This window comes from Heterodontus francisci, chromosome 7 (assembly GCF_036365525.1).
Source record: "Heterodontus francisci isolate sHetFra1 chromosome 7, sHetFra1.hap1, whole genome shotgun sequence".
NCBI lineage: Eukaryota > Metazoa > Chordata > Chondrichthyes > Heterodontiformes > Heterodontidae > Heterodontus > Heterodontus francisci.
Window position 1 is genome coordinate 74225273 of NC_090377.1, and position 21517 is coordinate 74246789.

At 37.5% G+C, this 21517-nt stretch overlaps 1 protein-coding gene across 4 annotated transcripts; it reads left to right on the forward strand.

The window, feature by feature from the left end:
• Positions 1-4716: 4716 nt before the first annotated feature.
• On the forward strand, positions 4717-20664 carry cdca7a (cell division cycle associated 7a). Of its 4 annotated transcripts, none has more exons than XM_068035432.1 (11): positions 4737-4839; positions 9442-9546; positions 10754-10873; positions 10974-11099; positions 11781-12050; positions 13059-13136; positions 13695-13880; positions 15773-15913; positions 18436-18585; positions 19156-19292; positions 19384-20664. In XM_068035432.1, exons 3-11 carry the CDS (start codon positions 10814-10816, stop codon positions 19412-19414), a joined length of 1179 nt encoding a protein of 392 aa, XP_067891533.1. In that variant the 5' UTR covers positions 4737-4839; positions 9442-9546; positions 10754-10813; the 3' UTR covers positions 19415-20664. The 4 variants fall into 4 exon arrangements, with proteins under 4 accessions (XP_067891532.1, XP_067891535.1, XP_067891533.1 ...); XM_068035433.1 differs by lacking the exon at positions 4737-4839 and adding an exon at positions 5456-5476; XM_068035431.1 differs by lacking the exon at positions 9442-9546 and having other exon boundaries at positions 4717-4839.
• Positions 20665-21517: the final 853 nt, after the last annotated feature.

The following is a 21517-nucleotide window of genomic DNA, read 5'->3' on the forward strand; positions in this document are numbered from 1 at the left end:
CCTTAAATCTGTTTGCATTTACAAAGCAAAACTGGCATATTTTAACTGTTTGGTTTCTCACAGTCTAACTCCTGATACTTTGCCTCTACCATCACCCGCCTTCACCCTAAAGTTGTCTCTTCCCAGATTTGGGCGTTCCGGTGCTCTGGTGTGCTCTCCCCATTCATCAACCTGCCTGAATGTGAAGAAAATTCAGAAAAAGAAGCTTTGCTGTGTACTGAGAAGAACATATGTTATTGATTGTGTAGTACCAACTGGTGTTACATCCACAATATATTGTTATGGAGCAAGCAAGTTAGTGGTAGCATTCCTGCCCCTGAATCGGAGTTGCAGAAAGTCCTGGCATGTGGAGACCATAGCTCCAGCTATGAATTCTGAGTTGATATCCAGTGGGATACTTTTGTTCAGTGTGTGTGGGTGAACTGCCTTATTTTGTGTGTTTTGGGATCCCATAAAGTCCTCCCACTATATAGGACTAACCATCCTAATAGCTGCAATAATGATGGTTACAAAAGGAGTATACATGCTTGGCCTGCCAGACTTTTAATTAGCCTGAATATCTAAGGGATGAAGAAGGAAAGATATTCTCCAAGGGAAGAGTTTGAAGATATGAAAATAACCACCACCATTATATGCTAAAACTTATAGACTGGAAGGTAAACTAGTCAGAAGGAACCAATGGCATAAAACAGAGTAGGATTTAATCCTGCAAAGGAAATATGAGCAGTTAGATTCCAGATTGATGTGCAAGACCATGAGACTAGTAATCTCAGAATCACTCCTGATGCCATGTCCTAGGCTAGGCAGGCAGATTAGATATGTTAACATTTGGTTAGAGAAATAGCATAGAAGGGAGGGCTTTGAATTTAGGTCAACTAAAACTCTCAATTGAGCCAATTAATTAAGGAGTATTGTAATACTGAATACCATCTAATCTTAATTCAAAGTTGCTTAATTAGGCTACAGACACATTGACAAAGGTGGGAAAAAAGATTCACAAGTATGATACCAGAGCTGAAAGAATATACTCATCAGAAAAAGCTGAACAGACAAGGGCTGGCTCTCTTCTCTTGAAAAGAGGAGGCTGAGGTATAACCTGATAGAGATCTTAAAGATAATGAAAGGATTTGATAGGGTAGATTAGAGGAAATGTTTCCATTTGTAGGGGAGTCCTAAATTAGAGATCATAAATATAAGATAGTCACTAATAAATCTATTAGGGAATTCAGGAGAAACTTCTTTATTCAAAGAGTGGTATGAATGTGGAACGCAGCAGCAGCAACACCAATTTCTGTTTATATAGCGTCTTTAACGTAAAAAATGTCTCAAGGCACTTTACAGGAGCATTATTAAACAAAGTTTGACACCGAGTCACAATAGGAGGTATTAGGTCAGGTGACAAAAAGCTTGGTCTAAGAGGTAGGTTTTAAGGAGCGGCTTAAAGGAGGAAAGCGAGGCGGAGAGATGTAGGGATGGTATTACAAAGCTTGGGGCCTAGGCAACTGAAGGCGCAGCCACCAATGGTGGAATGATTAAAATCAGGGATGCACAAGAAGCCAGATTCAGAGCAGTGCAGATATCTTGGAGGGTTGTGGGGCTGGGGGAGATTACAAAGATAGGGAGGGGTGAGGGCATGGAGGGATTACCACAATAAGTAATTGCAGAAAATTGCATAGATGCATTAAAAAAAAGCTAGATAAGTACACGAGAGAAAAAGGAATAGAAGGATGTGCTAATAGGATTAGATGAAGAGGGGTGGGAGGTGGCTCACAAGCATAAATGCCGCATAGACCAGTTGGACCAATGGCTTGTTTCTATGCTGTCGTCTCAATGGAACTGGATGTAGCACTGGGACATGCTCTTGGGCTGGAATTAAGACAGAGTGAGCTAGATCCAAACTGGATTGGTACAAATTCTTTCAGACAGGGTAATTAGGCCTGTGGGGAAGGTTTTTCGGAAAGTTGGCAGTGGAGGAGCAGAGAGGGATATAAAAAATCAACCAAAAAGACAGGAAATTAATAACTGAGATCAAATAAAATAGGAATACTTGAGGTTAGGTTATTAAGGTGCAGCTTTATGAATATACATAGGAAGCATTTGCAATAGGGGAAAGGAATTGGAGGCTGTTGTTGCAACTGGGAACAATGATGAGCTCAGAAACATGTTTAACATTCTATAAAGGAGACAAGTAAAACATACTTGTATTTAGGAAGGACAGACTAGAAATAAAAATGGGTAAAGTAATTCTACATGCCACAACCGTCTAAGATATAAACAAGTAGACTCATACATACAATACATACAAACTTTCCAACAAGATAGTATTGTCTGGAAGTATGCAGCGCAAGGGTGAAAAGATAATTGCAGAAGTTTGATAAAGGCCCATGGCGGACTGACCATAATAGAAATTGGGATATTTCCTGAGTAGCCTGTGAATATTTCCATAACATTGTTTGATCAGCACACCACTTCTTCCATGTGAATCCCACAGCTTTTTGGGGAGCTGGTATACCCCTGTATGGATCACTGGATAAAATAAACAAAAGGAAAGATTATTCTATGAAGAAGTAGGGAACATATGTGAAAACAAAAAGGTCATACAAATGGGATCTTTAACCAACCTGATATAAAAGGAGAACGTCCAAGTGGTCTAGAATTTGAGTTATGAAATATGTTTGCTTTCTGACCCAGGGCGTTTTTCAACTTGATCTGGTAATGGCAAATTATATGGATTGTAGACTGAGCATAGTAGTAGTTGTATCCCTGTGTGATTATGACCATAATATAATTAATTTTGATGTAATCTGACATAAACCAATACCATAAAGTCAATACTCAGGATTGTAGCTTTAAATAGGTCAACTTTGAGGTTATGAGAGAGGAGCTTAAACAAATAAATTGGGGGAGGGGGTTGTATCCACCAACTTCAGTTGAGGTTATGTTGAATCCATTTAAGAACATTCTACTCAGCATGCAGTTTAAGTGCATAGCAAGGACTAGTATGCTTGGGTTAAAGAAACACAACCTTAAATAGATTAATTAGATAATACAAAGTGATTTAAAGAAACATGGTAGTTGGGGAAAATGATATCAGGTTCGGGAAGCATATTGAGTGTTTCTACCAAGGAATTGGGGCTGGAGCCCTTACTGTTTCTGATCTCTAAATCAGTAGGATTTAGAAAAGTATAGGAAATTGATCAGACTTGCACAACACCGAACTCAGGGAAGGAAAAATGCAGCAGCAGGGGAGGAAGAATGAAGCAGAAGGGTCTACCAAATTGCTGAAGAATTAGAGAACGTCTCACCTGATTGTTATACAACTTCAACAGGGCAGTCCCAGACTTATTCTCAGACTCTACTAGTTTGGCAATATATCTTAGTACTCTGCTTGTTTTTGCTGCTGTGCAATGACTGCACATGGTTAGTGGCTGTGCCTTATGTAGTAAGTTATGTGTACCTCCCCAAAACAAGCTATAACCTAAATTATTTTTGTGTGTATATCTCGCAAGAGATGTCAGGATCAGACACATCGTATGATTATAATGTTCCCTATAATTCAGATGTCCTCTGAGTTGTTCCTTTATTGTTGCACATTGGGTTAGAATGAACATTGCTGTATTAGACATTTTGAAAATTTTAGTTATTTTACAGTTGCTATATAAGGTTATAGCACAGACAACTAATTAGTTTTAATGTTAATATTTAACTTACTTTAAATATTTTCCAGATGTCATTAAGTTTGTAGAGGTAATAACAAAAATAGCTAATATTTGAAATCTGATCTAAAAACAGAAAATGTTTAAAAAAGAGACCCAGTCACAAGCATCTGAAAGAGGCTAAATTAATGTTTTAGATCTGAACGTGAAAACGTGCTTTGCTCTAACTTTACTTTTTGTTTAAAAAAAAATATATATATATCTCTTTGTGTTATGTGACTTATTGGGTTTTTCCAACTCTCCATAGCCTCACCCTTCCCTATCTCTCTAACCTTTCTCCAGCGCTACAACCCTCTAAGATATCTGCACTTCCAATTCTGTAAATCTCAGATTTCCTTTGCTCTGTCATTGGCAGCTATGCCTTCAATTGTATCATATCTGGGTTCTAAGCTTTCTATTTTTTTTTGCCTCACTACCTCTCTACTCAAAACCTTTTTGAACAAGCTTTCTGTCACCTGTCCTAATGTCTCTTTTTGTGGCTCGGTGTGAAGTTTTGTTTGATAACACTTCTGTGGGACATTTTACTACAGCGCTATATAAATGCAAGCTGTTGTGCAGCAAAACACTCTCAGTTTCAGTCATTATGCAGTAAAAGAGTGGAAAGTTAATCATTGGCGGTCGGAAAGGATCGGTTGGTGTGAATTTTTTTTATCTTCCAATCAAGTCAAGCTGAATATTTGTTTGGTGGGTTGGGTTTTTGAACTGAATCCAAATGTGAAGAAGTTTTTAAAATGAATTCTACCATTCTTCTGTTACGAATATTCATCCAGAAAGGAGGCGTGGCCTTTGTCCTAATTAGTGCATAGTAACTATTTTGTAAATGAAGGGTAGCTGCAATGAATAAAAGCTCTTAGTGTGTAATGGAAGTTTTGCACGCTATGGGATGCAGGCTGGCAATAGTGCTGCAGGCTGCTTCATTCATGGCACCGCTGCCTCCTGGCGCGCTCTGCACCTGGCAGGATCTGACAGCGCGGGAAACTCGGACGCGGCTCCGCCTTTAGATTAGTAGCATTGGCAGTCGAAAGCAGTCAGCATCTTGCGGTAATTCTGCAACAGATAAGTTGCTTTTTCTCAAAATAAATGTTGTTGGAAAGTAAATACAATGAAGAAATTGCGCGCTAAGGTAAGCGTACACGTTGCATTAATCCAATTCTCAGTGGGTTAAGAGAAAGAACTTTTGCTGCAGAGTGCTTTTATTGCACTTGCATTAGTTTGAAGAACAAATATCTTTGCTTTGTAAGCTCTTATACTCGGTTATTTGTGTTTTTAATGATTAAACTTTCTAAGTACTGTGATTCGTTTTCTTTACTTAAAAGATTCTTTCCAACCAAGTGGCCAAAAACCAATTACTGCTGTTCGTTAACGCTTTGTTGCCCAAAATAAAGCCAGGAGCCGTAACTTTTAAACATGTTTGTGCTTTTAAATATCGCGTTTTTAGTTTGAAATTTCTGCTTTGAATTTTGGACTCGGGGTTTAAAAATCTGGGAGTGGTCACGTGACCCGACTTGACGCGGGAAAAGCCGGGGATGATTGACAGGTGGCGGAGCGCGCGCGGCGTGGCCCGGGGGCGGGCGGGCAGGCAGAGGGAGTGCGCGCGCGCGCGGCGTGGCCCGGGGGCGGGCGGGCAGGCAGAGGGAGTGTGCGCGCGCGGCGTGGCCCGGGGGCGGGCGGGCGGGCAGGCAGAGGGAGTGCGCGCGCGTGGCGTGGCCCGGGGGCGGAGGGAGGGAGTGTGTGTGTGTGCGCGCGCGCGCGCGATCCTGGTAAGCGGGAGACTGGTATGAGGAGCCGGTGTGGGAAGAGTGATTCTGAGCGGTTTGAAGTTTTTCCAGTGGCTGGTCGCGCTGCTCTGGCAGATTGCAGCCAGCTGTGGGGCGCTTCAATCAGCTGGCCTGCCAAATCTGAGCTCGCTGCAGCCATGACTTTAACCCCCGAGTCGTCCCGCAGAATCTGGCCTTTATATTTGCTATGGGGACGATGCTGATCCAACTTTCCATCGCTGGCCGGCAGTCTTTTCCTTCTCCTAAAATGTCATTCTGTTCACCTGAGATGTGTCCCCACTAAATAAGTTTTTTTTTTAAAAAAAATGTAGTCGAAACATGCGCTGCAACTTTAGCTTTCAAGTAAAAGGAGAAAAAGAAAGACTTACATTTATATAGCGGTTTTCAGGACCACCGGCCGTCAGGACAAAATTAGAAGTCAAATTTTCAACCGTTCTTTTCAACAGTCTTCCATTGTGGACAATATTAAACACTTATGGATAGAGATAAACACCCACTATGTGAACCTAATATTGCAGTTTTTTAAAGTAGGATCTCAAATTTATTTTTGTATTTATGGTTCTATTATTCTACCAGACACCGTTTGTGGTCGCAACTTTGAGTCTGTGGTCGTTGATCTACATGAGCTTCCGGTTAAGTTGTAAAATTCGTGTACGTACTTTCAAATCCCTCCATGGTTTCACCTCCTTATCTCTAACCTCCTCCAGCCTTGTAACCCTCTGAGATCCCTGTGCTCCTCTCAATTCTGGCCTCGAGTATCCCCCCAATTCTAATCACTTTACCATTGATGACTGTACCTTCAGCTGTTGAGGCCCTAAGCCCCAGAATTCACTCCTTAAACCTCTTCACCTCATTTAAGACACTCCTTTAAAACCTACCACTGATTTGGTCATCTGGCCTAATATTTCCTTTTGTGGTTTGGTGTCATTTTATTTGTTAACACTTTTGTGAAGTGCCTTGGGATGTTTTACTACATTAAATATGCTATCTAAACACAAGTAAAAGTGATTTAGCAATAGCTGTGATAGTACAAGTATCCATGCACACTCTAAATGTGCTTCACACTGTCTGGAATGGAAGATTTGAAGGCATGGTTGAAAATTTGACTTCTAGTTTTGACCTTCCACGACCCAAAGGAAATTAGGGTTAGAATTGAAATACAATGTTTCAACTATTAAAGAGCAGCTACTCTTGTTTATAAGTGCAGTTTACTTGGAAAGTTTTTTTTACATATGTTTAAGTGTTGAGAGCTGGAAGGGGTAGTGAAGTATTTAATTATAGTCATAAATTTAGTCCCAGATTATTTAACAAAATAAATTAACAAAATGCTAGACTATACAGCTAAAACATTGAAATACAAACCTAATGAGGTTATACTGAGGCTGTACATTGCATTGATTACTCCAATGTAGGAGTAGTGTTCAGTAAAGGCCTGCTCGGGTCTGCAAATGAGACCCAACCTGAGCCTGACAGAATTCCATCCGAGCCCGACCTGGCCCGAGTCCCTCCACTTTTTTTCCCACACCCAACCCGACCATCAGTTAACCTACCTTGTGATTTTCACTTTGTTCCTTACCTGCACAAGCTTAAAATAACGGTAGCAAAACCACCTTTTAAAGTCCAAAAAGTAAGTCACTTACCTGAGGTGGTGAAAGAGCATGTCCGGTCTGACCTGACCCAGAAGTGCCCACCATGTCTGGTTCGGGTGGGGTAGCAGGCCTTTAGTGTTCAGTGCTTGTCATAATGCAAAGGTTGAAGGCTTAGAGAAGAGCAACAATAATTATTCCAAGTTGAAGAGGGATGAATGCAGCTATGATGAAAAAGACTTAAAAATTTCAATCTCTCCACGGCCTGGAGAAAAGGCTGTAAAGGGTGATCTTTAAAGTGTGATATTAAATGGTTTAGATACAGTAAATCCTGACTATTTCTTTAAAATAAGGCACGAAATAACCACAGATTCTAAGAATGAGCAAAAAAAATTACAGCTACTAGAAGGAACAATTTCACAAAGGGTGAAAACGTCTAACACAAATTGCGCATTAACAGACTTTTGGGATGTTCAGTGCAGAATTAAATATAGGCTGAGAAAGTAAGAATACTAGAAGGACAAACTTCAGTGCGCTGAATGGCCTTTTCTGCCCTTGACTAAAAATGATATAGTAAATTACCTGTTAGTAAGCCAAACACAAACTTAATGACAAATGGACAGAACTCATTACACTCCTTGAACGCCCTAATAGACCCCAGTTTGAAAACTGATACCCTAACCTACCACTGAGACCATTTTCAGTGCGTCTTCCCTTCCATCCTGTTTTGTGGCAGCATATTTGTCTAAAGCAGCTGGAATGACCTCTTGTTCAAATTCCAATCAGTAAAAGCCAAGCAGTCATCCCAATATTAATAAGAAAGTGGTCTTGTTGAGTTAATATTTAGCTATTTTATCTAGTAAATTAATGAGCGATAATGTTTTGTATATCTATACATTTGAATGCTTTCTTTGTTGGTAGGAATGTTTATAGTGTGACTTGTAATCAAAAGCAGTTCCAGTGCACAGCCCACTTAACCATTAGATTTATTGTTGTGGGACAAATGGGTGTACTTTGTGACCATCCCTTCAAACTAACAAAAAGGGAAGAGAAATGATCATGGTGTTCACATACATCATTTCACATTATGCTAATCTGCATAAGATGTTAAATTCAGTGCTTGGATATTTGCTTTGGCACCAGTCTTAAAGAAATTCCAGTGAGAGGTTTTATGTACCACTAGTGCAATAGATGTTGATTGCTGATATAACTGCCATTTTGTGATCACTTGTTACAGTTTTACCATTTTCTTTATCAGTATGCTAACAAACGTTATTGGCTATTTAAATTAATAAATCATTTTACATTACATTATTTATTGCATTATACTTATTTCTTGCTTTGGAATACAGCAATATATTTTGATAAAATAAATCTCTGCTGGAAATCTGAAAGAAAACCAAAAATGGTGGAAATACTGCAACAGTTCAAAAAAGGATCTGAAATGCTAAAAATTGTTTGTTTGAATTTTTGAATTCAGCATCCTTTAATTATAAGTAATTTTACCACGATTACTTGTCCCATAAATCAAACTATTTGAATTAGATTTCCTTTTAAATATCATAAGGAAAAGACTAGATTGGTCCATCTAATCTAGCCAGTCATATCCAGTCATAATGTTTTGTGCATTGTGATTCAGATGCTCCCTACCCATTTGAAGACGTATAATTTCTTTCTTGGGAGAGGCAAAACAAAATCTGGGTTTGTTAGGTAAGGGGGTGGGTGGAATCTGGATATTTCCACTGACCTTTTTAGATAGTCAAAACAAGTCTTAGGAGACCATATTGACCCTGACATTTACAGGGTATCTACATCTTGTATGACTTGACCACTAGTCTGGCGCTCTTGAAGAAATGGAATGAATCAGCATTCGTTGGCTACCTGTTCCATAGCTTTGCTATTCTGAGGAGGGGTGGGGGAATTGCCTCACATTAATTTGCCTTTTTAATATATTAGGCAAAATTCATGTGAATATTTATATTTAAACGGAGTATTAATGAATTCAGTATGAATTGCCTTGGAGAAATTAATGATCTCGACATTATTAGGAATTGAATTGTTGTAATTCAGTTACCCAGAGTGCTTAAGTCATTTTCACATATTAACTGTGCATGTTAATTCAGCACCCTCACATTACTAGGCTTATTAATACCTCATCAGCCCTTGCTGTTTGACAGAAAAAAAATCAACAGAAAGGGATGTTGCAGGTCAGTTTTTTTTTAAATATTGTTGGTGATGACCATCTGTTGAAAGCTGATATTGTGCTGCTGTCTTTGTCCTATTATACTTCATAAAGTTTAAATAAACATTGGCATCAAAAGATGCTCTTTTCTTAATCACTGTGCGTGTAATGTTTTCCAGGTACTCGTACCTTACTACCTAATGTTATTTTCAGTGGATTGAAATAAGATATTTGAATTTTTGACTTTACTTGGCTTAAGGATGTTACTTAAGTCCTTTTAAATAGTAAGTCCATTCATTTCAGTATGTTTGTTATTGTATCATTTTAAGAGTACTGTGATATTCCTATTGCAGATACCTGCCAGGATGGTTTCTGTCACCTTCTAGATTTGATTTGAATTTCATGGTGTAATTTGTGCATCAAAAGTATAAATGTAGTACATGTGAATGCACTGTAAACTTGCAGTATTCATGTATTGTTGCCTTTTAACAGAAGTACAGGATATAGCTTAAAATCTTCTACTTGAGGCTTTACATTATAGGAGAGCATGGTTTTCTTTTGTGGTGAAAGGAAGAGTGTTCTGTATTTCCAGATAACTTGTGTTGATGAAAACCTGCTAATGATCTGAAAGGCCTAGTGACATTACCATTTCAAATGTGAAAGCCCAGTGGGGCACCACGCATGATTTTTTTTTCGTTGCTTGCAGAGAACCTTGAAAAGACTTGCAGGCTGTCATGTCTGTTGGAAACCGTGCAACCATGTCTAGGTCAGGGTGCAAATACAGCCTGTCTGACCCTTTCTCCAGTTTGTTCAGTTCTTACCTTTTGGGCATCTGTTAGTTACTCTGATTTTTAAGGGGGAAATTTGGGTTATTTGAAACCTTTTATATTTAAAAAGTTAATGATTGTACATAATTGTAAGTGTTGTATCTGCAACTGGGAACTTTATTCAGTGCACTTGTGTTTAAGCTACATGCTGCCAGTAAAAAAACTTTAGTGGCTCAGAAATTCTTATGTAAACCTGTCTGCACAATGCTGTGGGAGATGCACGACTAAAGTTTTGATAAACTTTTTTTTGGTGAAATTTGCAATCGTAAAGAAATGCAGTTTGCAGTTCCATTTGATTTGCTTTCAGCTCACGTTACTATCGCAGATCAGCTACTCTTTTCCTAGTTGTGAATGTTCCAGCTGGTATTGAAGATTTCTGTGTGCAACAAAAACTTTTATCTGTCTACTTTAGTTACTCAAACCAACCTAAACATTCTATTTGAATATCGAATAAGCACAACTGATGATAAATATCTACAAATCTCAAAGCTCGTCTGCAAAGCTAGAATAAATTGGCTCTGCATTCCATTTACATAGCACAAAGCAGATTCAGAGTAGGACCACGTGTTATGCAAAGCGAATTCCTTGCAACTCATATCATTAAAACTGACACTAAAGAAATTATTTAAAAGGTATTCAAGATTGTATTTTTTTTATCTTGCAGCATATAGACCTTTCTGGAAAGGAAGAATTTAAAGACTTCAGAAACGTGGCATTGGTTCCCATGGAAACATCATCAGATGATAGCTGTGATAGTTTTGCTTCAGACAATTTTACGAACAGTGTAAGTGTAATTTAAGATTGTGAATGCAAAAGAAGTCGACTACAATTACTTTCAATATGATAGTTTTATATAATATAACAAGTTTTCTATTTCTTCTCAGAAAGCTAAATTCAGAGCAGAGATCCTGACGGATGAACTGGCTCAGATTTTTAATGAGGATTCTGACGATAACTTATCATTCGATGGTTTTTCTGAAAGTGACCTCAAAGATGTGATGGAAGCAATGGTACACTGAGCAATGAAACTTGATTAAACATAAAGTTCACAATTTATGTCATCCATTTAAGCATGGGGATAATTTACAACAATCTATTTCCAGTTTTTGTAATAATTTGATGCCAGTAGGACAACAGAAAGTCTGTATTCAAAATCCTGAATCAACAACTTAATTTTTTGCCAAAGTCATAATTCTCTTGTTTTAGTTGGAACTATTATCACACATTTGTTGAAAGTGATGTAGTGAATGTTGCCAATGATCTTTTTGTATTGTTATCCATAGACCATTGTCCTCTGTTGGGGTCAAGATAAACTTAACAGAATGATCTCTCTGGGTTTGTTTGTGAACTGCCTCTTGACTCAGTCTGAGAGCAGATTTTTAAAAAAATAAACAAACTTAAAGATGTGTAAATATTTTGTGTCTTTTATAGCATGTGAATATTTATAGGGCTTTGTTTGACTTGGAGTTTGCATTGTTCACACCTTGCTCAATGCTGTAATTTAAAAAGTAAAGGCTGTATTGGAACTTTTCATATCGTATAGAATATTTTTTTAAAAGTGTTGAAATTTGTTTGCTTTTTCATTTGATTACAATTCACATTTTGGTGTGCAGTTGTTGGATATGTTTTCAGAGCAAATACTCATGCTGCATAAATTGTTTAAGATAATATTTTAATTATTTCTTTTATAGAGTGTTGAATCATCTGAATCAGAAGAGGAAATGACTTATGAGGATGGTGAAAAATCTGGAAAGAATCCCAAAACGCGGAGCAAACGATCTTTTCCACTGCGTGTGGCTTTTAGGTTTCCATCTCGCAAAAACAAAAATATGCCAATACCAGATACTCGTGCTGCCTTAAATAAGGAGTCAGCTTCTGAATCTGATTCTGACCTCGATGAACCCAGCGGAACAAGCTTTCTAGAGAAGAGAGCTCTAAATATTAAAGAAAACAAAGCTATGGTAAATACTGCATTCATATCTACTATAAAACGTTTTGCTTATTTGTAGAAATTTCAGCACAGAAGGAGGCAATTCACGCAACTGTCAGTGCTGGTGCTAGCTTCATATCAAAGCTGTTGTGAATGGTGTTTGTACTGCATGTAAAAATGTTGCTTTCACACCAGAATATTACCTGCTGTAGTTTTAAAAATGACCCCTGGTAATTTTAATGGAGATGATGTCTTGACATTTGCCTGCTACCCTTGAAGCTGGTGAATGATGTGAGGAGAAAATAAAATAATTTGACTTAAGGAATGAATTGTTATGCCTGGTAGTGCACAGTTTATTATTCCGCTCAGCTAGTTACGTTCAATCTGTGTCTTTTTTTAAGAAAGCAGAGTTTAACGCATGCCAATCTAAACTAGAGGCTAATTGTAAACACAGGTATTATTATGGAACCAAGGCAAATAGATGGAGCCATGATCTAATTGAATGGCGGTACAAGCTTGAGGGGCTGAATGACCTACTCCTGATTGTATGTTCATACATTTCTGAGCTAAATTTGCTTTGACTGAGGGAAGATTGGATCAGAGAAAACATGAAAAGAAAATACAGAAAGAGAAACAGGAAAGGACACTGGAAGAATCAAAGGATGGGCAAAAAAGAGAGAAAAAACTCATTCTATGTATAAGATACTAATAAATCCAGTAAGGAATTCAGGAGAAACTTCTTTATCCAGCAAGTAGTTATAATGTGGAACTTGCTCCCACATGGTGTGGTTAAAGAAAATAGCATAGATAAATTTAAGGGGAAGCTAGATAAATGCGTGAAAGAGAAAATAATAGGATATGCTGATAGATGAGTAAGGCAGGAGGAGGCTTAAGAGCATAAAAACTGGCACAAACTAGTTGGGCAGAATGGCCTTTTTCTGCATTGTAAATTCTATGTAATGTAGAAGTCTGTTGGAAAATCCTGGAAATTAAATGTCTTAATATAAAATGTATTTATATCTTGCTGCTTTTATTCAAGCTGGCTAAATTGGTAGCAGAGCTGAAGACTGTGCCAGGACTCTTTCCACGCAGAGTTTCTGTTCAAGGAACACCATCAGTAAGTAGGGGAAAGGCTAGATTTGTTGCAATATGCTCAAAACTGTTTAGAAATGATGTGAAAATTCCTATATGCAGTTGTTGGGCTTGCACTATCAAATTATTGGAGATGTTTTTGCACGTTAAATTGGGCATTTAAAAAAATTTTAATTGTTGACTCTTCGCTATGGTGAATATATAGCTTTATGTCATACTGTGAACAAGATATGTAATATGGTGTGCCTCATGAAATGATCTACCAAATTATATAAATATTCTCAAGGTTACTGTACAATGTATAATAGACTGGATTTTAAAATGGAGCAACATCAAACCATATATTAAATTTAAGCAGAAGTAATTAAAACATAAAGGGACAATTGTATATTAAATTAAAAATAAATATTTTTGGATCAACACACAGCACCTAATGAAGTTACATTTTAAATTTCAGAAGTAAAGTATTGAAAAGATTACCTTTAAATGATCAAGTTAAAGATTGGTGCAGCTACCTCACTCTATTGGCATAATACTTTTGGATATAAGTTGCGAAATTACCTGTGATTGTTGCATTTTTCAGAAACCGAAACGTCCACCAAGAAATGCATTCACAGAAAATGCTTCTAGACGAAATCCTGAGCGCAATGCTCGACCTCACACTCGGTCAAGATCCTTGATTGATGGTCCTCCTTCTCCGACATTTGAGCAAGAAGATAATGTCAGCTTTATGAGGAAAAGAAAGTTTCTAGATAATGACTTCTCTGAGGTCGAGTCATTAAGTCATTTGTGCTGCTATTAACAACACCTTTCATGGTGCACTGACTTTACCAGCTTAATCTGCATTTCTAGTGGTCACTTGTAAAGCCTAATAACCTTTACAGTTAAAGACTTTATGTTCATTAAAAATTATAGAGATCTATTTCAGTAGTGTCTGCAGTGACTGCAATTAAACACTTGGGAATAAATGCCTCATTAAGAAATCTTGAAACCTTTAAAGTCAATATATTTTGTTTTGAAGCTCTATGTAGTACTTGACTTTACAGGTTGGCAGGCAGTTTAAAAACAAGTATGATGAAACAGCTTGTCTTTAGTATTAACTTACCAGTTGGAAGTTCAATATAATAGCTTTTGCAAATTAAAAAGTAGTTGTGCAGACAAATGTTTAATTACTTCTTGAGAATTCACATTTTTCATGTCCTAGACAGCGATAATTAAATTTATTGCTTACAGCTGGAGTTTGTCTGAAGACAATCGCTGTGTTCTCTTCCACTCCAAACTGATCTTGCAGCTCCATAGGCCCTCCATCTCAGACTGCCTACTTGCATCTCTAATGTTGCTCACCTCAGCCCATCTGCTGCTGCAACCCTCGGCCATGCCTTTGTCTCCTCCAGAATCACTTCATTCCAGCGCTCTCCTAGCCAGTCTCCCATCCTCCAGAAACTTCAGCTCATCGAAAACTCTGCTGTCAACATTCTTGCAACACGTTCTCCTCACCCATTATTCCGGTCCTCGCTAAACTACGTTGATATTAAAATTCTAATTCTTTTGTTTAAATATGTTTGCTCATCCACCTCCTTTTGTAACCTCCTCCAGTCCTCCAACCTTGGTTCCTCTGACTCTGGCTTTTTGAATGTCTTCTCCCCACTGAATCTTTTGGGTTTTCAGTTTCACAATTTGGAAAGACTGCTGCTGTACACCAAATCTAATATTACTGTTACCTAATGCTGTAAAAAAAAAGATACTATATGCTCTATAATATTTTTCATGTCCTAGACGTCGACAATTAAATATATTGCTTAAAGCTGGAGTTTGTCTGAAGATGATCTCTGCGTCCTCTTCCACTCCATGCTGATCTTACAGCTACATAGGCTCTCCATTTCAAAGACTACCTACATCCACCTCTATAATGTTGTTCACCTCAAGCCATCTGCTGCTGCAATTTCAACTATGACTTTGTCTCCTCCAGAATCAATTTATTGCAATGCTCTCCTAGACAGTCTCCCATTCTCCAGAAACTTCAGCTCATCCAAAACTCTGCTGTCCATATTCTTGCAACAAGTTCTCCTCACCTATTATTCCTGTCCTTGCTAACCTTAAAATGTAGGTTGTGAGCAATGTATGTGGAACAACTGCATATTTTCTTTCAATCAACCAGCAGTACTTCCAAGTAAGGTATAACAAAAGCCAGATAGAGGGTAAAGGTTCCTTGGCTATTATCCCAACAATGTAGCTTGACATAATCCTCAAAAGAGAAACCTAAAGCACTAGTGTGAACTTTTGCAATTCTCATATCAACCATAGTTTGGCAATTAGTGCTGAATCAGAAATGCCCATATCGTTGGGGTGTTTTATTTTGGGATTAGCTTCAGACTGGCCAAACACAGCAGGTCTATCATGGATTTATTGTTGGCCTGTGTGTTTACTGAATTGTACAATCCCCAGCTGCCTGTCTGTGGCTGAATGACTGACTGTTGCATTATTATATCAATGTATTTGCATATGCTGAACACCACATCTGTTCATTTAATCAGTTTTCAGCTGTTGGATTAGCAGGTTGAATATTTAATATTGTTTACAGATGCCTATGGATCGCTCAAAGAAATTTGTGATCTGTGTATCAAGTTTGTGACTCCATTCCTTCTCTCCCCACCATCACAGGCTGAAGTGCCTCATCGCAGGAGAAGCCGACCCAGCATACTTACCACCCCACATGTGGTGCGACCAGTTGAGGACATCACACAGGAGGAGTTGGAAAATATTTCTTTTTCAGCTAAAGAGAAAGTTTATAATAGAACCACGGTAAGTTTTTCTGTTCTACTTGTACTTGAAAAAGGAAATATGATTTATGTTTTTATACATCACATTCCATCTTGTGCAGTTTTATCACTTTCAAAAAAAAAACCTTAATTTCTGCATACTAGAAGGCCAGGTAACTGGCGTTAATGTTAAGCTTTTCCTTATTTCCATATCATATAGGTTAAATCCACATTAGTGGATGTCCTGTACCGTTGCTTGAGTCAGAAGTTGTACTGTTCCTGTAGAGTGATTGGTTCGAATGGTGAATTGAATCTGAGTACTTGCAGCTGGGGAGGGGAAGCGACAGGAGTCTAATGTGCTAAAAGCATTTTAATTAATTCCTAATATATCATACTCCTCATTCCAATTGAAATGACTGAATATATTCTAGTTCTAGCATTGCACTCCATTTCTGGTTGTAAAAGAACATTGAAAGCAATTTGTTGATGCTTATCAACCGGGGTGGTGGTGGAAAAGGAATCCTGTTAATATGTGTAACAGAAATAAATGATGAGACAATTGTTGACAGATATTTTCTTCAAACGGAATGCTTCCTCGTCAAGCATTCGAAGTCATTTTTCTTGATGGACCTCAATGATGCCTGATAGTTTGCTTTTAGGTTTAAGAGTAGAATGATTGGGGCGAGTAATTAAAAGAATTGCAAAATAGGGCAGCAGCTAAGCTGACACTTCACACTGCTAGGCTTGAAGCTTGCATTCTGGTGTGGAATGGCCATTGGGAAAAGTAGCTATGTGACAGGCACCAAGCAGTAATGAGGAGCACTGACATTTTGTGTGAGCACAGAAGAATAGAAACTCTGAAATATCCAGGTGAAAACTCGAGGCTCTGAGAACAGAGCACTACTTAAAGTTAAAATTATGGTGAGGGATTTTAGCATTGAGAAATAATCAGTTTTCCATTGAAGGCACTTTGTCAGCACTAAGTCCTCTAGGTCAAGTATAGTGTAGTATAGTCGAGATAAATGACCAGTTAGCCTGTTTTATTGGTACTAGTTTGGTTGAATGATGACTTGGCCAGGAAACTGGGAGAATTCCATGCTCCTCTTCAAATGCTGCCCTGGGATCTTTATGTTCATCTGAGCTAGCACCTTTTTAATAAATTCACAACTTTTTGAATGATAGAGCTCCAATTCTGCCTTGAAATAGTGTGTTGTGTCTCAATCTTAAGTGATGTTTGTGTTCCTCACCAACCATCATTGAGTGGGATTCCAAATAGTAGTTATATGCTGTGGACTCACATGCGCACTGAATTTAAAAAAAAAAATTGTTTACAAGATATGGGCGATGTTAGGAAGTTGCATTTATTGTCCATGCCTAGTTTCCCTGAGAAGGTGGTGGGCTTTCTTAAATTGCTGCAGTCTTTGTGATGGTTCTCCCATAGTAGTGATATTTTTAAAAATTATGGGTTCGTGGAATGTGAGTGCCGCTGCCAAGGCTAGCATTTACTGCCCTTGAGAAGGTGGTGGTGAGCCGCCATCTTGAACTGCTGGAGACTGTATGAAGTAAGTGCATCCACAGTGCTGTTAAAGAGGGAGTTCCAAGATTTTGACCCAGCAACAATGAAGGAACTGTGGTTATACAGCCAGATATGATTTGGAGGTGAACATTCAAGTGATAGACTGCTTAAACCTATTTCAGCCACATCCCTTTTAAAGCCCACTAGGAGAGACTGCTTTTACATTCATGTGGACTGCATTCATACTGTGGACTCCTAAGATAAATGGAGAGTGCCGTCTACTTCTTATATGCAATTTATTACAGCGCTGCTAATATATCTTGCTACACCTTTAATCTGACACAATTTGAGTTTCAGTATTACATTTCCATTCTCTGAGTTATTTTATAAAGCATGTTTCATTTTTCTTTTAAATGTTATGAGCCTTTAATTCATTGAAAGAAATCTGAAGCAAAGCTTGTGTGCAACTGCTTTTGCCTTTTTTAACATGGGGAAAAGTGTTTTTCTGTTTTTAAAAACTATGCCTTTTTACTAGTCTGGAAAAAAGGATTCCGTTTATTTCCCTTTATCTTGTTTGTCTGCATTACCTAAGCAGTCCAGAGTTATAAAGCACTAACCCATTTTTCCCTTCCCTCAAAAAAAGAAACATTGTGAAATAGGATGGTAAGCATTAACGTCTAATAAGCAGTGCTGGTAAAAGCTGTAAAGAAGCAGCAAAACAAAAACTGAGGAGATGGGGCTATATATAATAGCATCTTATTTTTATTGTTTGGGGGAGTCTGAACCCAAAATTTGTGAGATTTACATATTAATCGATGAAGCTAATCAAACAAAGGAAAATTGTAAAATAATGAACTACCAAAGGGACGTCTGTAAAAGAAAAAGAGCTGATGGAAACATTCTGCATTCCAATCACTTTCTCAGTTATAACTATTAGCATCTCATTGTGCTCTGCTATTCCATGCAATCTTGGGACATGCTTTACTTTTACAAAAAAAATGTAAAACTAAAATGTTGCCACAAAAATTTGGATGTATGTGTCCTTGCAGGGTTCCACTTGCCACCAATGCCGTCAAAAAACTATTGATACTAAAACAAATTGTCGAAATCCAGAATGTGTAGGAGTCCGAGGACAGTTCTGTGGTCCGTGTCTTCGCAACCGCTATGGTGAATTTGTTAGGACTGCTTTACTGGATCCTGTGAGTACTGAATTGTTTTTAGTCCAAATATAGTAATTTCATTTTTATATTGAAATAAAGCCCCCTCTTTATTGATCTTTAAAATAATAGGACACACACATGGTTATATACAGTTGTTTTCAAGCTAACAACCATGTGACTAAGGAATTAGTTTGTATCTGAGAAGCTTTCATGTCCCTTCTCCCATAGTTATTTCAATTCGAAGTCTTCTATATTTATTTAGAAAGTAATAATGGAAAATATTTATTTCATTTACAGATAACTTGAATTCAATAATTTCTTGTAATTAGAAGCAAATAGTAAACCCCTTGTTTACCCCTTGAGCAACCTAATGAAAATAAATAGAAACTGCAGTGTTTATCACTGCAAAAAGTAATTTCCTTTTTCAGCATGACATTGTAACATACTTGATAACATTTTTCTGAACAAAAGTAGAACAGTGGAGCACGGAACCTTTGTGTCTGGTTGGGAATTTTAAAAATTCATTTAAAAGTGCTTCTGTGTACTGCTGTTTGAGAAATTTTAACAACAAACATTTCATGCTCCTGATTCTCTTTCCTCCCTAATCAGAGCTGGCATTGTCCACCTTGTAGAGGAATCTGCAATTGTAGCTTCTGTCGACAGCGTGAAGGTCGCTGCGCTACAGGTGTTCTTGTTTACCTGGCCAAATATCATGGATATGACAATGTTCATGCTTACTTGAAAAGGTAAGTTTTTTTTTTTGTTGTGTTTTTTGCTTACATTAATTTTTATGTAGCTTTTTTTTTCCAGAGTTAAAATCTGAATTTTATTTTTCAGCCTGAAAAAAGAACTTCAAATGGAAGACTAGAAAGAGCTGCAGTGTGCCAGTTTCATGGAAGCAAGTCAAACGTTTTGATGCTTTATTTTGTAGTGTTCACAATCCATACTTTAAAAAATTGCTAAATACTATGAGCTAGATTTACAGAAATGTGCTTAAATATAGAGCTTCATCTACAATATTTTGCATAGTGAACTTACTTGCATTATTTTGTTTGCTACCATTTTTGCAGGTTAACTAAGAGTACTGCTGGAGGAGGCGGGGTTTAACAGTTTTGCACATGCTCTTGCAGATTTATAAATTTGATTGTTCCGTTTTGTCTAACATACCAGGCTGTAGTCATTATTATTTTAGACCATCGACATCAGCAAAACCATTTGCACAGTCGCATGCTTATGACAGCAAGTAAATCCCTCAGTCCACTGTCATTTATTCTACTTTCATGATAGCCTTGTTCTATAATATCACCCAATTTTAAATATCCAGCTGCTCAATTGTAAGTGTCAAATCACTTGTATTTAAGTCAAAACCAATTGCTCAATACACTCTTAATCTCAGCTGGCTCCAAAATCCAGCTTGAGAATGACTTTCGCTTTTTAAAATTCTACAGCTGGATTTTGAGGTTTTTTAAAAAGATAGATTGATTCATTTTAATGATTTTTACCCATTTTCTGGTGATAAATATGAATTATAAATATCAATCCAGCATTGCACTTAATAGTAAATTTGTATTCACTTTTCTTTTTAGCTTTGCATTGGTGCAGTTTCTATCAAGATTGTACTCCTGCAGAACTTTGAATATTATAGGTGCTTACAATAAATTTCATACAGGAAGATCACAACCACACCGATGCCCCACTTTCTCAGGGTCCAAGTGGAAGTCAAATTTTTGCAACTCGGTCCCCCACCCCCACCTTACTTGTATTGTGTGTGAGGGATTTACATCACAAAATGCACTCTAGTGAAGCCATACAAAATTGAGCAAATTTACATCTAAAAGGTACTTGAATGCCTGGGAAGGAGGGAGAAGTGTTGGTCTCTTGCATTTTAATGTCATGTTTTGCCAATTGTACCGTGTTAGTATTGGTATTATGTGGTCTTTTGCTATTGTTGGCTATCTGCAATATAAGATGAATTTAAGCAGAAGCCATAAATTGGATCAGTGTAAATTATGAAGTATACTCAGGTTGTTACAGTCATTGTTTTATGCTAGTGGTAGACAGCATTAAAAATGTTTAATGTTCAGAATATATTTTAATAAAAACTTTTTTATTTTTGAATATTTACCAAACTTGCAAATACTTCACATCCAACTGAATTCTGTTATGAAAAATGCTGGCAAAGATGTAAATGTTTTGTAACAATCTTATAACTTGCACTCCGTTGATTTGAGTATTGTCAACTATTGTTAACAGTTGGTGCAATCCAGTTATAGTGACGGTTAATGTAGGAAGAAATGCACTGAAATTGAAACCCATCAATTCATTGGAGGTATATTCATAGTATTCTGTTTACAAATGTCTCCCAATCCAAGATTGCTAGAAGTTCCATTAATACATTTACTCAGGGTTTCTATTGATATGCCAATGATACAGTAACCTTTTGAGACTCAGAAAAATTTCTAGCGATTAGTCACAAGCTGGTTGAGAAACTTTGTACTGTCAGACTTTAAAATGGCGTTTATGCTGAGAAGAGGAAAAACTGACAGCTGATCAGGATTCTGCAGAACTGACTTGAGAAACAATCTTTGGGTTGTGACTACTCTCTGAAGCTGCATGGGGGAATATGAACATACCCGAAATACAAAAGTCTTGCACAGACTATCATATTTATCTTAGTTTACAAAATGAACTTCCTACAAATTGACTGACTAAATGTATACCGGGGAAAAACTTGACCAAGCCTACAGATAAATTGATCCAAAAATGGTTGTTGCTGCAAGAACAAAAGAATAGCAATTTAAGGCACAGAGTGGGAATAGTTTTACAGTAAAATAAAAGCTGCAGTTCAGGTAATACTTCATTGTATTGATAAAATCATTCCCAGCTTTTAATGTATGGTAATTTCCTGCAAACTGTATTACGAACAGCTGTTTTTGGTCACCTATCTAAAGGAGGATAGGTTGAGGAAACA